Source organism: Schistocerca serialis, chromosome 9 (genome assembly GCF_023864345.2).
Source record: "Schistocerca serialis cubense isolate TAMUIC-IGC-003099 chromosome 9, iqSchSeri2.2, whole genome shotgun sequence".
Classification (NCBI taxonomy): Eukaryota; Metazoa; Arthropoda; class Insecta; order Orthoptera; family Acrididae; genus Schistocerca; species Schistocerca serialis.
In genome coordinates, this window is record NC_064646.1 from 223,540,419 (window position 1) to 223,556,826 (window position 16,408).

Here is a 16,408-nt window from a genome sequence, read left to right on the forward strand (position 1 = left end):
AAGGCCAAAAGACAAAGTTAAGTGCTTATGGAAGTTTGGGTCTGTGCTGGAAGTGTGCTCAGACAGCCAAAGTGGTTAAGGCAATCACTCATGACAAATGGGAGATCTTGGTTTGCATCCCAGTCCGGCACAAAGTTTCAGTGTCAGCAATATGTAATATCACTGTCTCTGGCCACTAAGGCTGTGGCAGTTCAGCTTCAGTGGCTAGCACCAGCAGTCATGTGTGTGTGAGTTGTACTTATGTGACTGTGTGTATCTTCTACTTCAGAAGAAGGTCTATTGGCTGAAAGTGTAAATATAAACCACTCTTTTTGATGTGCCTGTCTATGACTCCTCGTTCTTCTATATGGTGAGTAAAATGGTTCAAATGGCTCTGAGCACTATGGGACTTAACATCTGAGGTTATCAGTCCCCTATAACTTAGAACTACTTAAACCTAACTAACCTAAGTGTTATAACCTTTAATCACTAATAAATTGCGTGGATATACAAAAGTAGAAACACTAGCTGGTTACATGTTACTAATTTCGTATCTGTCATTCGACTGCCGTGCCGTAACATGCGGCCCGCGCCGTTCATAGCCAGGTGGCACTCCCGCGCTCAGCTGAGCTGCGGAGCGCCTCTATCGCCGTGTTCGCGTACTAACGTAGCGGCACTTTTGAATGTTGTGGCACTGTCACAACACTTTTCCTCCCTTGAAAAAAAACTCTCACTTCCTTGGAGACACGGACAGTGCGGAGACATCCATGGTCTCTTGGGAGGCCCCGAGAAGATCCCATGGAGAAACCCGAGAGTATGGTCGAAAATGTCCAGGACAGAAGCTTGCGCGTGGAACGTGCCTCCTGGACGAGATGATGGGTGAAAACTCCGGAGCAGCATCCATAGGCGTCGTGGACCTGGGGGTGTGCTCCAGCGAGATGGGTCCCGGAGAAGGCGGCGTCGCGACTGGGGCCGGTTCCGGTGTACTCGGAAGCGGTAGCGACGGCGGCGGCAGCAACACGCCCGGAAGATCGGCAGCAGCGACAGGACTGGCTTCTCGGGCCGGTGGAGATGAAAGAAGGGGCGGTGGTACCGGCGTGGCCACCACTCGTGGGCGCATCTGGTCGTAATGGCGAACAACCATGCCATCGTCCGTACGTATTTCACAAAGCCGGCGGCCGCGAAGAGCCTGGATTACCCCTAGAATCCATTTAGGGCAAGATCCATACCCCCGTGCCCACACGTCGGTGCCCACCGGGTATTTTCCCACACTAGGGGACACAATACAAGGCCTGACAGGGTGAAGCAGGTGCAGTAGGGTGCGCGGTTGGCAGCCATGCAAGAGTTCAGCAGGGCTGAGATCACCCAGAGGCGTGAAGCGATAAGAACTCAGAAATTGCAACAGAGCGTCATCTGTGGAAAAATCACTAAGGAATTTTTTCATTTGGCTTTTGAAAGTGCGGACAAGGCGCTCGACCTCCCCATTCGATTGCGGATGGAAGGGCGGTGCTGTAACATGATGAATCCCTTGTCCAGTACAAAAATCACGGAAGGCCTGCGAAGAGAACTGAGGGCCATTGTCCGTGACAATCGTGGATGGAAGACCTTCTAGCGCAAAGATTTTGGACAAAGCCAGCGTCGTCGCCGCAGTGGTGGGCGATGGACATCGAACAACAAACGGAAACTTCGAGAAGGCGTCAATCAACAGTAGCCAGTAAGTGCCGAGGAAGGGGCCGGCAAAGTCAGCGTGCACCCGTTCCCACGGCTGCGCCGGATCAGGCCACGGAGAGGGCAGAGTACGAGGCGCAGCCAGTTGTTGAACACACCGATTACACGCAGCGACCATGTGGGCGATGTCCGAATCAATACCGGGCCAATAAACGTGCCTGCAGGCCAGGGACTTAGTCTGAGAAATCCCCCAATGGCCTTCATGCAATAGTTTGAGAACATCTTTGCGAAGAGAGGCGGGCACCACAACCCGAGGAGATGCGCCATCCGTGGCCAAAAGAACAACACCCTCACAAACAGACAGACGAAGGTGCAAGGCATGGTAGTTGCGAAGGGGATCCGATGCCCGGCCCTTGGTCCTGTCCGGCCAACCCCGCTGAACAAAACCGATCACCTGACGCAGGACCGGGTCCCGCGCAGTAGCCGACGCGACCTGCGAACCTGTAAGTGGAAAACCCTCGACCGCACGATGTTCTTCCTCATCAATGTGGAAACAGAGTAGTCCATCTCGATCGAAAACCGGGTTGGCGCCCATCGGCAAACGCGACAACGCGTCAGCGTTGGCGTGCTGGGCCGTGGGGCGATAGTGAATCTCATAGTGAAAATGAGACAAGTATAAGGCCCAACGTTGCAGGCGGTGAGCTGCCTTATCCGGAAGCAACGCCGAGGGGCTGAACAGAGAGACCAGCGGCTTGTAGTCTGTGATGAGGTGAAACTTAGAACCATACAAAAAAACGCTGAACTTTTTTAGAGCATAAATGATAGCGAGCGCCTCCTTTTCTATTTAAGAGTAACGCCGTTGGGCATCGTTGAGGGTCTTGGAAGCGTAGGCGATGGGTCGTTCCGACCCATCCTCATACCGATGGGCGAGAACAGCCCCTAGGCCATACTGTGACGCGTCAGTCGCCAGAACCAAGTGCTGACCCGGACGGAATGTGGCAAGACAAGGCGCCGACTGCAAATGAGCCTTCAGGCAGACAAAAGCCTGCTCACACTCGGCGGACCAACAGAAAGGAACGTTTTTGCGTAACAGCTGATGCAGAGGATGAGCCACCGCCGCCGCGGAGGGAGTGAATTTGTGATAATAAGCAACCTTGCCTAGAAACGCCTGAAGTTCTTTGACCATAGACGGCCGGGGTAGAGCGGTAATGGCCGCAACGTGCTGTCGTAGAGGACGTATACCCTCACGGGACAAGTGGAAACCAAGATACACAATGGAGGGTTGGAAGAACTGAGACTTGTCCAGATTGCACTTCAACCCTGCTGAATGCAGAACCCGAAACAGTGAACGCAAATTGCGAAGGTGCTCCTCAGTGGAGGCCCCCATGACAACAATGTCATCCAGGTAGTTGATGCAGCCGGGAACGGAAGCCATGAGCTGTTCCAAAAACCGCTGAAAAATGGCCGGCGCGCTAGCGACGCCAAATGGTAACCGCTGGTACTGATACAACCCACAAGGAGTGTTGATGACGAGAAATTCCTTGGAAGATGCATCCAACAGCAACTGATGGTACGCCTCCGATAAGTCAAGTTTGGAAAAGAACTGGCCCCCAGCGAGCTTGGTAAATAACTCCTCAGGACGGGGAAGAGGATAAGTGTCAATGAGGCTTTGAGCGTTGGCAGTGGCTTTAAAATCACCACACAATCGCAGACTCCCATTTGGTTTAGAAACCACCACGATGGGCGATGCCCATTCGCTGGAGGTAACAGGAAGGAGAATCCCCGAAGCTGTTAACCTGTCTATCTCAGCTTTGACAGGCGCACGCAACGCCATCGGAATAGGGCGTGCCCGGAAAAACTTAGGGTGAGCCTTAGGTTTAAGAGTAATGTGGGCTTCAAAATCCTTGGCACGATCCAGACCAGCAGAGAACACGGACGAGAATTCAGAACACAAGCCATCCAGCTGCTGATACAGAATGTCCTCAGATATGAGGTGCACATCATCATCAATGGAGAACCCGAACAACTGGAAAGCATCATAACCAAACAGGTTTTCAGTGCCCGCATGATCCACCACATAAAACGTGAGGGGCCTAACAACAGACTTGTAGGCAGTGGAAGCACCAAACTGGCCAACGATAGGAATTTTCTGCTTATTATAAGTTCGTAGATTTCGCGTAACTGGAGACAAGGGAGGGGAGCCCAACTCCAAATACGTGTGAGAATTAATGAGAGTTACTGCAGAGCCAGTGTCCACTTGCATGTGAATGTCTTTATCCAGAACACGAACAGTAACAAACAACTTATTCGTTTGAGAAAGCACACAGTTAACATCCATGTCCGATGCCTCGTCCTCGTCGACAGGAACTTTAGGGGACTGACACACAGAAGCAATGTGGCCTTTTTTCCTACATGAATTACACGTGGCCCAACGTTTTGGACACGCGGCTCTGTCATGCTGTACGAAACAACGTGGACAAGAAGGAAGGGCGGAACGAACCTGCTTTTGTGGTTGCTGTTTTCGCTGCGAGCGTGGCGGCCCAACGCGACGTTGCTGACGCGAGTGCACCGTCGCCACATCATCATTTCCCTGTGAAACAGGCAAATTGTCTGCGTCGAAAGTGGTTTGTACAGCGCCTACATCACACCACGCGTCTATTTGCGCACCAGCAGCGTGAGACACTTCAAACGATTGAGCGATGCTGAGAACTTCCGACAACGACGGGTTTGGCAATTGTAAGGCACGTTGCCAAACTTCTTTATCAGGAGCAAGCCGTAAAACAGCGTCCCTAACCATTGAATCAGCGTAAGACTCATGATGAGTGTCCGTGACAAACTGACATTTCCGACGCTTACCGTGTAGTTCCGCCGCCCAAGCCCGGTAAGATTGATGGGGCTGTTTACGACACCGGTAGAACGCCACGCGGGCGGCAACGACATGGGTGTTTTTTCGGTAATAGTTAGACAATAAGTCACACATTTCTTGGAAGGACAGAGAGGCAGGTTCCCGCAGAGGGGCTAACTGAGATAGCAGCTGATAGATCCGTGGGGAAATCCAAGAGAGAAATAACGACTTACACATAGGAGCGTTGACAACGCCGAAAGCCAAGAAGTGTTGCCGCAAACGCTTCTCATAATCCTCCCAGTCTTCAGCGGCCTCGTCATAAGGAGGGAACGGAGGCGGAGAAGAGGAAGACAGACGATGAGTAAGTGACGTCGACAACGCCTGAATAGCAGCCGTCAGCTGTGTATGTTGTGCCTGAATAGCAGCCGTCAGCTGTGTTTGTTGTTCAATGAGCGCTTGCATAAGCTGTTCCATGTCTGCCCCGACACGAACACACAATTCCACAATGCAGGAAAAAAATATCCGACCTCGTCGCCAAAAAGTGTTATAACCTTTAATCACTAATAAATTGCGTGGATATACAAAAGTAGAAACACTAGCGGGTTACATGTTACTAACTTCGTATCTGTCATTCGACTGCCGTGCCGTGACATGCGGCCCGCGCCGTTCATAGCCAGGTGGCGCTCCCGCACTCGGCCGAGCTGCGGAGCGCCTCTATCACCGTGTTCGTGTACTAACGTAGCGGCACTTTTGAATGTCGTGGCACTGTCACAACACTAAGGGCATCACACACATCCATACCCGAGGCAGGATGCGAACCTGCGACCGTAGCGGTCGCACAGTTCCAGACTGAGGTGCCTAGAACCGCTCGGCCACTGCGGCTGGCTATGGTGAGTAGTAATCTATCCTTTTTGTAATACCAACATTATTCCATCCTGTATTTTCCATTTTTCAATAGATGATATCATCATACCTAATGCAGCTAACATCAGTAAGATTCTGCAACTGCAAATAAAATTTCACAAAGAAAAGCTCACTGCTTAAATTGATATTTTACAGCAGTGGATCATTAACAGGTTCAATATTCATGTGGAGGATTTAAGACCCAGTGCCTTTGCTTGCAAAGCTCCATTTTTGAAGTGTTTGAATGGGGTAAGGGCTAAATGTGGGTTTGCTATCTTTATCGATGATAGATACCATAACTAATTTTCTCTCTCTCAACATCAACTTACAAGTAGTGGTTGCTATTATATCTTCTCTATATCCTCCATCAGCTCCGCCTGTCATAGGTCCAAGATTGATAACAGTAGTCAAGATTAAACTGACCAGCAAGAAAGACATGATCCAGATCTTGGCAGAGCATTTAGGTTGAATCACTGCCATTGCCATCCAATATCTGGCTACTGAGGGATGGTTAATGGAAGTGGTTAGGATTTCAGTTCCACCAATAATGAACTTTACAAGTATCTCTTCTCTGTGTGTGAGCTGGACCTGGAATTATGTGAGGCATGTGATGCGTCAGGAAATGGTAAAATCCATTAGAGCATGTTTTGGTACTCCACTGGAAATGCTAAAGGAAACCAACTGAAATATTTTAATCTAATGTGGGAAACAGAACAGCTTCCTGATACATGGAAGGAAGCTATCTTAATCACCCTTCTTAAACCAGGAGAGACCCAAACATGCCCAAGGTATACATCACATCCAGGCCTATTTCAGTTGTTTACAGTTTTTGTTTGGTAACAGTTTGATTTTGATTTCATGGTATATGGATCCACTGTACTATCACACCTTAGGATATTCGACACAGTCCATCATCAGGATCTTAATTTGGCCATACTTTACATCAGGTAGCCACTACTCATGGAGTGAAAGCATGCAAAATGAAACGTCCTGGCAGATTAAAACTGTGTGCTTGACCGAGACTTGAACTCGGGACCTTTGCCTTACGCGGGCAAGTGCTCTACCATCAGAGCTACTGAGGCACGACTCACGCCCGGTCCTCACAGCTTCATTTCTGCCAGTATCTCGTCTCCTACCTTCCAAACTTTACAGAAGCTCTCCTGCGAACCTTGCAGAACTAGCACTCTTGAAAGAAAGGATACTGCAGAGACATGGCTTAGCCACAGCCTGGGGGATGTTTCCAGAATGAGATTTTCACTCTGCTGCGGAGTGTGCACTGATATGAAACTTCCTGGCAGATTAAAACTGTGTGCCCGACCGAGACTCGAAGTCGGGACCTTTGCCTTTCGCGGGCAAGTGCTCTACCATCTGAGTTTCCAAGGTACGACTCACGCCCGGTGCTCACAGCTTCACTTCTGCCAGTATCTTGTCTCCTACCTTCCAAACTTTACAGAAGCTCTCCTGCGAACCTTGCAGAACTAGCACTCTTGAAAGAAAGGATACTGCAGAGACATGGCTTAGCCACAGCCTGGGGGATGTTTCCAGAATGAGATTTTCACTCTGCAGCGGAGTGTGCGCTGATATGAAACTTCCTGGCAGATTAAAAGTGTGTGCCCAACCGAGACTCGAAGTTGCGGTCTTTGCCTTTCCCGGGCAAGTGCTCTACCATCTGAGCTACCGAGGCACGACTCACGCCCGGTCCTCACAGCTTCACTTCTGCCAGTTTCATATCAGCGCACACTCCGCTGCAGAGTGAAAATCTCATTCTGGAAACATCCCTCCAGGCTGTGGCTAAGTCATGTCTCCGCAGTATCCTTTCTTTCAGGAGTGCTAGTTCTGCAAGGTTCGCAGGAGAGCTTCTGTAAAGTTTGGAAGAGAGGAGACGAGATACTGGCAGAAGTGAAGCTGTGAGGACTGGGCGTGAGTCGTGCCTCAGTAGCTCAGCTTGCCCGCGAAAGGCTAAGGTCCCGAGTTCGAGTCTCGGTCGGGCACACAGTTTTAATCTGCCAGGAAGTTTCATATCAGCGCACACTCCGCTGCAGAGTGAAAATCTCATTCTGGAGCATACAAAATATTTTATACACCCCAGCTGCTGGCTTTATCATACTGTTTCTTGTCCACCAATGGGGCACCTTTTCAATAATTGTTTGCGAGCAAAGAAGCCATTTCAGATCTGTGCAAAGAGCCATTTTTCAAAATGTGTGTGTTAAATATTAATACTTACAGGAAACATCCCTTGACTTCTCAATAGTTCTCCCTTAACATATCTTCAGAAGCTGCCTATCAAGTATGTCTACAGTGTTCCATGTTGAATAATAATCGATTCTGTTAACGCTGGAACAGATGCAGTGAAACCAAAGGCAAAAAGTTTCATCTGCTCTTTTATAACTATCAGCAAACTTACCCAGCAGAGGAGCAACTCCAGAACATAAAGGGTTCCCTCCTCTTGCTACCAAAAATGGGTAGGGGGAATAGGCTGCTTTTAGCTGTATACCAAGTCACACAGTAATATTTGAATGATGGGAAAACTGAACATCATGCATGGGAGGAAGATCCACTGTTCATTTATTGAGTTCTGCTCATCTCAACATACAGAACATTCAGGACATAGAGCAAGTCAAGATATACTGTAAGAAGAGAGAAGCATAGATTTCACAGTCTGCTATTTGAAAGAGGGATGTGATCTCCACAATTTCTAGTATATGCACTAAGCTACCTATAGGGGCACGGCTCATGCACAGCTATGAAAAGTACCTTTGTGAACAGTACATAAAGTTTGACATGTTCTAATTAACCTTTCAGAAACTCAAAACACATGAAAATATCACAATAATGAAACAAAATTACTGTCACTTAGCAGATAATTGTATTGGAAAAATTAAGAAAATCAGAACAGTTTGCATAAATCAATGCTTATACAAAATTAATAGCTTGTAGATGCATACAGCTATAGCTGCAAATAAGATGTCAAATGGTAGCGCTCTTATCATGTTGACTGTATGCACAATTTATTGTAAAATTGAATGTTGGGCTATTTAATTAATATTTAGTGACTATGCTGGAGTTTGGTCCAAAGCTCTTGTGTATAAGGAAGAGTGATGAGTTGTTTGTGGTCTTTTACAGTTTGTCACTCACTGAAGAGTTGACTGTAAGATAATGCTATACAACATCCACATGCATTCTGGTGTATTTACTATTTAACTTTAGTGAAGCTGAGGTGCCACAGGAATTCCTATTTATCCAAAATTTAAATAAACAAACTCCAAGCCTAATTGCACTTGTAATATATTGTATATTTAGATAGTGACAACAGGTGGGTCTTTCTCATCTTGGGGTCTGAGTGTCTTGCTGATCGTTTCCAACTTCCCCAACCCATCCCTCCTCAATGCCTGCTGAGGAAGGAACTAATGGTTTCAAAAGCTAGGATTTGTGTTTTCAATTTGAAATGTATTTATCAGTTGCACTGGAACTTCATCTCTGAAAGGAAAGTATAGCCAGTCATTCTATCTCTTTGTGATTGTAAGTAAGTTACTCGCATACAAATAATGAGGACAGGCAACCATTTATCTACAGATGCTAAACCCAAGTCATTTACAGGCAAGTGGGCTCACCTGCTTTCACTTTTCTGTACATTGTTTGCATCATGGAAATTCCATTTAGGTAATATGTAAATATTGTGTTTGGAAGTAGCTATTATATGTTTGTAGGCCAATACAAAAAGTAGAAATAATTCAAATACAAAGTATGCATCTCTTTCTATGGTTCAAAACACACACACACACACACACACAAATATATATATATATATGTAAGTGCACTCTTGTGTTTGTACTTTAGCTCAACACAGGATTTATTCCACACGCTACTAAATCTTCTTTTTCTTTTATGTGTGTTTCAATGACTCAATGCCTCTGCTTCTCAATGAGTGATCTTCTTTACTCTTAAATTAATTAGGTTTCATAAACATATGTTAATGAAATCAAACATTGAATGTCATCATTACAACAGGCTATTTCTTGTACATCCTAGAACATGTGTGATATGCACAATATGATATATGATGAGCTTTACTAAATCTGTTTAAATCTTTATTTTTAATGAAATGGTCAAAATATATGTGGCATATTTCATTATAACATTCTGGAAGGAAGTTCTTTATTCAAGTAAAGCTTTACTTGTACAGACAAACATCTCTTAGAATGATATCTGAATTCAGGGCTCTTAAAATCTGAATAGTAGATTGTAAAAGTAAAGTTTCTTACTGTGTTACACGCTGAGCTGTAGTTCTTTGTGACATGTAGTATTATGTTCAAACGGTCAGGTTGGTTGTTCATCCAGAACTGCAACAGAATCCAGACTTTTTTTAGGAAAAAAAAGAAGAAGACACTGCTTGAAAATATATAATAATATGTCATTCTTACTCTGTCATGCAATGAACACAGTAAGCTTGCAAACCACAGTAGCTGTTCCACATTTTTCAGTAACCAGACAAAATGTAACCGTTCTGGTAAGTGAGGAAGTGCTGTGCAATCCCTGTTGACAGACAAGGAAAAGAAATCCATTAAAACAGTGTAGCAATGCAACAAAATCAGACATGAGGAGCTGGAAATAACAAATGACAAGTAAAAGCTCTGGCCACTTCTTCAGTATTGATGTGTAACATGTACCCCACCAGCCTAAAAAGTTTCAGCAGTGGATTAATGAAAAACAGAAAAATCAATTGGTAGCTTTAATGCTTCAGATGTTCTATATAGTCTTCCCATAACACCCCCATCCCCCACTTAAGTACAACACACAGAATGTTCATACAACCATGTGAAACTGGGAAAGTCCTTTTTCAGGATGTTGTTCAACTCACACATCATGCTGACTCAAATGTTGATTATGTCATCAAAGTGTTGAATATTCACATGAATTTCTGCATTTTGTCGTTTTGTGGAAGGTTTGTACTGATAACACCAAGTCTCATCACACATGCTACACATCAATACTGAAGAAGTGGTCAGAAAAGATTTGTCCAGGTTTTACATTTCAATCAGTTCGCAACAGGCATCTATGCATTGTTTTTGTTTGGGAGTTACAGCATGCAGGACAAACTTTTCACACACTTTTCTCCACTTCAAATTGTTCTGGAGAATGTCCTGAACATTTGGTTTAGAACTGCTGCTCCATTGCACACACTATGGTTGAAGACACACTACTTAACACTGCCAGCTCACAACTGACTGGTGAAATGCACTCCTCCCGTTACAGTTGTTAGTTAAAGCTGCCACCACAGTTACTGCGCTGACATCACTCATATGCCAGGAATAAAATTAATCTTGGAACTTTTTGGATGGATCATGTAAGTTACAAGGTATCACTGAAGTAGCAAAAAATCTCTGTAAAAGGCAACTCAGAGAACCCTCTGAAGAACTGTGTTATGACTTAAAGTACAACACAACAGTGGACACTCTCAATAATGAATACTGAAGATCTGTCAAGACTGACAGCTCCCATTGCATTTTAATTACTGTGTAGTACACAGTACCACTGTTTGCATCATGACAGGTGTTTGGTTTTGTTTCAAGAGACAATTACAGCTGTTGTTTCAGTTAGGTGGTAGCTTCTGTCCCTACAACAGCACATTGAAGCATATCATGTCATTTGTGAGTTGACATAGCTTCTAATAAGAAGTGGCTTATTTGGATCCCTGTGTACTCTTTAGATTAAACTCATAAATTTCTTGTATGTTTGCGTATTTATCAGGCAGTGTCCTTTGCTTTAATAACTGTCTAGAGTTTATTTCCATCATCTTTAGTATGGATAGAGACAGTGATTGCTGAGTTAGTGACCCTTTGCACACACCTCCATGTGGTACTGGCTTCTGTCATGCAGCTTGAGGCTGTTGCCAGTGGGCATCTCCATGGTGGGTCTGATGTGGAGATCCGAGGGATGCTCGAGTGTGTTGTAGGTGTCCCCCAATCAGTCCTCTACTCTAATTACCCCAGGTACTGCCCACATTGAGATTGCACAATTTGTCTGATGAACAGCTGACAAACTAGAATCAATGGATAACAAACAGTCTGCACTGGTACATCAACCACCCCACCAAAGCTATACCAACTGACAAAGTTCTGCATATTGCTATATTTCTTCTAAAAGACATCATTTTGAAGTGGAGAATATGCCATGTGATCATGTGATGATCTCTGATCATGGAAAAGGTTTTCAGTCAAGACTAGTATCAGAGTTAATTGCAAATTGTGTATCAGCCATGGGATGACAACTGCCCATCACTCAAAGATCAACAGCCTCACAGACTGCTTTAACAAGACGTTGCCAGATACACTCTTGATGTATGTTGGTGTTGAACAGAGAGGTTGGGAGACAATATTGCCCATTGTGATGTTCACATACAACAGTGCAAAGCCATTTACATCATTCTTGCTGCTTCATGATGATGAGGCTGAAATAACAATGGATATACTATTCTGATTTCATCTGGACAATACTCAGCATGGCTATGTGAAATACTTTCTTTGAGAAACCCAACAGCTTTCTCTGAGAGATGGCTGTCACAGTGACTGCATTATTACTAGCATTGTTTGAAACTTTTAAATTATTAAAAATGCATTATGAAACATGAAACTGAATTTTTTTTTTTAATTGCACCATTGACCAACCTTGTCTGCAAATGACTGTACATGATATGCATATGAGGTATTACTTTTTGGAAGAAAGCTATCCAAAAGAGGAATTCTTCACCTTGTAGACTGCAACAAGTCCAACTGCTTAACAACTAGTTTGCTCAGATGATGAGTTTTCCAGCATCAATAAACATTCCAGCAGCAAGAATTTATTTTCACACACCACATTTGTGGTCCATGACTTAAAATTCCACCATTTAGCTGTCCCAAAAGGACTTCAAGCTACCAATGCCTCTGACGTGCTATGTTGTTCTGCCAACCTTGAAAAGAAAGCTAAAAAATATGACAAACTTAAAAAGAACACCCCCAGCCAACTGATTAGCATGTTCCATGGTTAAATTTAATTCATGCACATAATGATGCACATAATGAGCATTAGGATACAATGTTTTAATTTTTGTCTACAGGCCACCTTTACAACCACTCATTACACTTGCCCCAGAGTACATTTGTGCGACAATTTTTTTGTGTATCTTTGAACAAAGGATCTACAACAATCAAAATACATGTTCTTAGAGCAGTGGTTCCCAACCTGGGTGTTATTATTCCCTGAGGGGCAAAATGAAACTCTCTAAGTGGTAAAATGAAAGAATTCAATTGTGTTACGGTTATGAAACTAAGATTTTTTTTAAAGATCATTATTACCGTCACTACCTCATAAGACTGTAATATTGATTACTAAGTTACTAGTCCTTATCTTTGTTTCACACACGTGCACTAACCCATGACACAATTTGGCTGAGGTTAAAGATTATGAAACAAATGCATGAACATCTTCTACTCACATAGTCCACTTTTTACACACAATTTTTTTACTTTGTGTCTTGCATCTGTGACAGCAAAATTGGGACGTATGCATCAAATATACTTCAATATCTCATCAAAATGCATTCTCTGAGCTCTAGGTAGTTCCCTCAATGGACCACAAATTGCTTGATTAGTCATTTGCCAACAGATAATCCATCTAATTGAGGGCACACAACAAACGTAGCTATGTAATGGTTACTAAATTGCTACAGGGCCTTCACGGTTTTACAATTATTAGCAGTAGTCATGAGACATGAAGCCTCGGCAGCCAAAGGTCCCCCAACCTCAACCAGTCCAGAAGTAAGGAGTCCAGCAATGAAGTAATTCACAAACAGTAAACATAGCACACATAACCCAATTCAGTTGCCTTCATATGGTGTGAAGAGTGCGGGTAAAGCAAGGACCGCTAGGGAGAGGAGCGGTGCAGAGGAAGCGTATTCCGCAACAAGTACCTAGCCTTAATGTGGACAGCTAGCCCTCATCTCTAAAGAGGAGTTAGTTCCAATATTCTACAACAAAAGATTGTTAGAAATAAGCAGAATCATTACGTCATGATATAATAAAACACTTGCAGAAACTATCATTCGTCTTTCTAAAAATAAGAGTATTCGAACAGAATATTTCTTTTCATTCCAAAATTTAGTTAGGCACTGATGTTGATGATGTTAGTGGTAAGGGGTACTAGGTAATATCTTATTGTACTCAGTTTTAGAACAAGTGTCCCAAGTCTCTTTTTTTAGGCTGTGCTATAGCTCCTGATTTGTTATTGAAAATAAAATCAATAATTCTAAGCTGTCTGTGGCACCATTAGCAGAACATAGGCCCATAAAGTACAAAAAGAAACCATCATGAAATTCTGTAGAGTAATGGTGGTTCTGGCATTATCCCATGAAATCGAAAGCTGGGTTACCGCAAAAAAACTAGAAAATAAAATTCAGAGATGAGGCTCCTCAGAAATATGGAGGGCTGCACAAGAAGAGATATGATTAGAAACAAAGATATTGGAAAAGAATTAAATATTTTCAGCATGAAAGAAAAAATTCAAAAATATCATGAACAGAATACCCAGAATATCCTGAACTATGAGCCAAATGAGGAAAGAGATATTGGAAGACCTACAAAAAGAAGGAAATGATTTTGTTTGTGAGTTTGGAACAGGCAACAGCATAATCTTGAAAGGAACATGATGATGACGATGACGATGATGACTCAGGGGTAATGGCCTCAGAAACCTTGGGAAACACTGTCTTAGAGCATCAGCATTATGCCTTCAGCACTGAAAAACCCCAGAACCTTTCATATGGTGCACTATTCTTTTCGTAGTGCAAAACTAGCACTATGTCTTTTCAGAAACATCTATTGTTCCACCTGCCATTATAGCAGCAAACTCCATCTGCTTTATTTCTTCTGAAATAACTTCATGGCAAGTTTCCAACATACAGCCCAGCAGCTCATTTTGGACAGGTTTTCAAGTACCCTTATAAACCTGATTACCTTCTACATGTTCTTTCAGTTCATTTTCTACATCTTCAATTAAGTCAAGCAATTGATGTTTCCATCTTTAAAAATCAGCTGAAAAGTACCAAGTCAGTTGAAAAGTACCACAGAATTTCATACCATCACTAATTCTAGAGAATACATACTTTTTTTTTTCTTTAAACCTGCTAATTATGTTTTGAAGTGTAGTGTGATGGATGGGGTTTTGGTATGATGTTTTCCACTCCATGCACGATCTGGCACCCAGTTGATATGTGTACAAACTTTTACCTTACAAATATCTTGCGGTTGCTGTTCTTGAAGTTATTTGCTGTAGTGGCCTGTTATGCAGTGCCACTAGACGGTGCACCTTTTGCAGTGCGCAGGTGCTGAAACAGACATCCCCCCCCCCCCTCCCGCCCCCCCTCCGACCTAATACAAGGCGTGTTTTTTAAGTAAGTACAAGACACCTTATTTCTATATAGCCCCTGGACACCGAGGAAAACAATCAAGAGTGAGCATAGCCCAGGAGCCTTGGTATGGATTTTTACACCTGTATTAAATGCGAGACAATGGGAGTTATCAAAATGCTAATTTTCACTGTATTGTATAGTCATCAACTGATGGAGATCACATGCTAAATCTAGGATTATGGTCCTGAAAGCCCACTCAATGATCACAAAGCTTTTCAGGAGTGGGTTAACTTGGATGTTTATCATATTGAACAGGATGTGACAACATGTTCCAAACATAAGGATCCTCCAGTGCTGCCATGCAGAGGAGCACTGACAAGACGTAGATCTAGAATGCTGTAGTTGCCCCAGTGATAACTTATGAAATGGCAGGTCACTGTTGCTCCAGGAGAGGGAATAATACCACAAGCTGTGCTGCATGCACTGTAGAATATTGGTTTGCGTCACTGGCTGGCATGCTGCAGGTCCCATTTAAATCCAATCACCAACAAATATTTGTTATTTCACTTTATAATTTCTAGAAGGTTTTCAAAGTTTCTTATGTTCCAAATTCTGGACTATTCAATGTCTGTATAAATAGCAGCACTCTCCATTCAGAAGGCAGTTCTGTTACATCCGTACAACGGTGTCTGTGATAAATGTGCTTTCGGTGCTAAATGTTGCACTTCATAATGGCAACCCTGCTTTCATATTTGGATGTGACTGTGCTTACAATGTGACAATAATAATAATAATAATAATAATAATAATAATACCAACAATATACAAAATATTAACTTCAGTCATTACACAGAAATTAATGACACATACAACACAGAACAAAATTATAAATGAAGAACAAAAAGGCTGTTGCAAAGGAGCATGAGGATGTAAAGAGCAACTGATAATAGATGCAGAGGTGACATATCAAGCTAAAACCAAACAAAGGTTGCTACACTATGCATACATTGATTACCAAAAAGCTTTTGATAGTGTACCCCACTCATGGTTACTACAAATATTGGAAATATACAAAGTAGATCCTAAATTGATACAGTTCCTAAACATAGTAATGAAAAATTGGAAAACCACACTTAATATCCAAACAAATTCAAATAATTTCACATCACAGCCAATACAGATTAAGCGTGGAATATACCAAGAAGACTCATTAAGTTCTTTCTGGTTCTGCCTTGCTCTGAACCCACTATCCAACATGCTAAATAATACAAATAATGGATACAATATTACTGGAACGTACCCACACAAAATCACACATCTGCTATACATGGATGATCTAAAACTACTGGCAGCAACAAATCAACAACTCAACCAATTACTAAAGATAACAGAAGTATTCAGCAAGGATATAAATATGGCTTTTGGAACAGACAAATGTAAGAAAAATAGCACAGTAAACAAGAAGATTACATATTGGATAACCACAGTGACTGCATAGAAGCGATGGAAAAAACAGATGCCTATAAATATCTAGGATACAGACAAAAAATAGGAATAGATAATACAAATATTAAAGAAGAACTAGAAGAAAAATATAGACAAAGACTAACAAAAATACTGAAAACAGA

At 43.1% G+C, this 16,408-nt stretch overlaps 1 protein-coding gene across 3 annotated transcripts in view; it reads right to left on the bottom strand.

The window, feature by feature from the left end:
* LOC126419002 (NADPH oxidase 4-like) overlaps window positions 1-16,408 on the bottom strand; it is a 203,503-nt gene that overhangs the window by 15,982 nt on the left and 171,113 nt on the right. For all 3 annotated transcript variants that reach the window (XM_050086052.1, XM_050086053.1, XM_050086054.1), the window contains exons 13-14: window positions 9,817-9,928; window positions 9,658-9,735 (exon numbers count right to left, since the gene is read on the bottom strand). In XM_050086052.1, coding sequence (XP_049942009.1) covers window positions 9,658-9,735; window positions 9,817-9,928 — 190 coding nt within the window. The remainder of the gene's footprint in view (window positions 1-9,657; window positions 9,736-9,816; window positions 9,929-16,408) is intronic.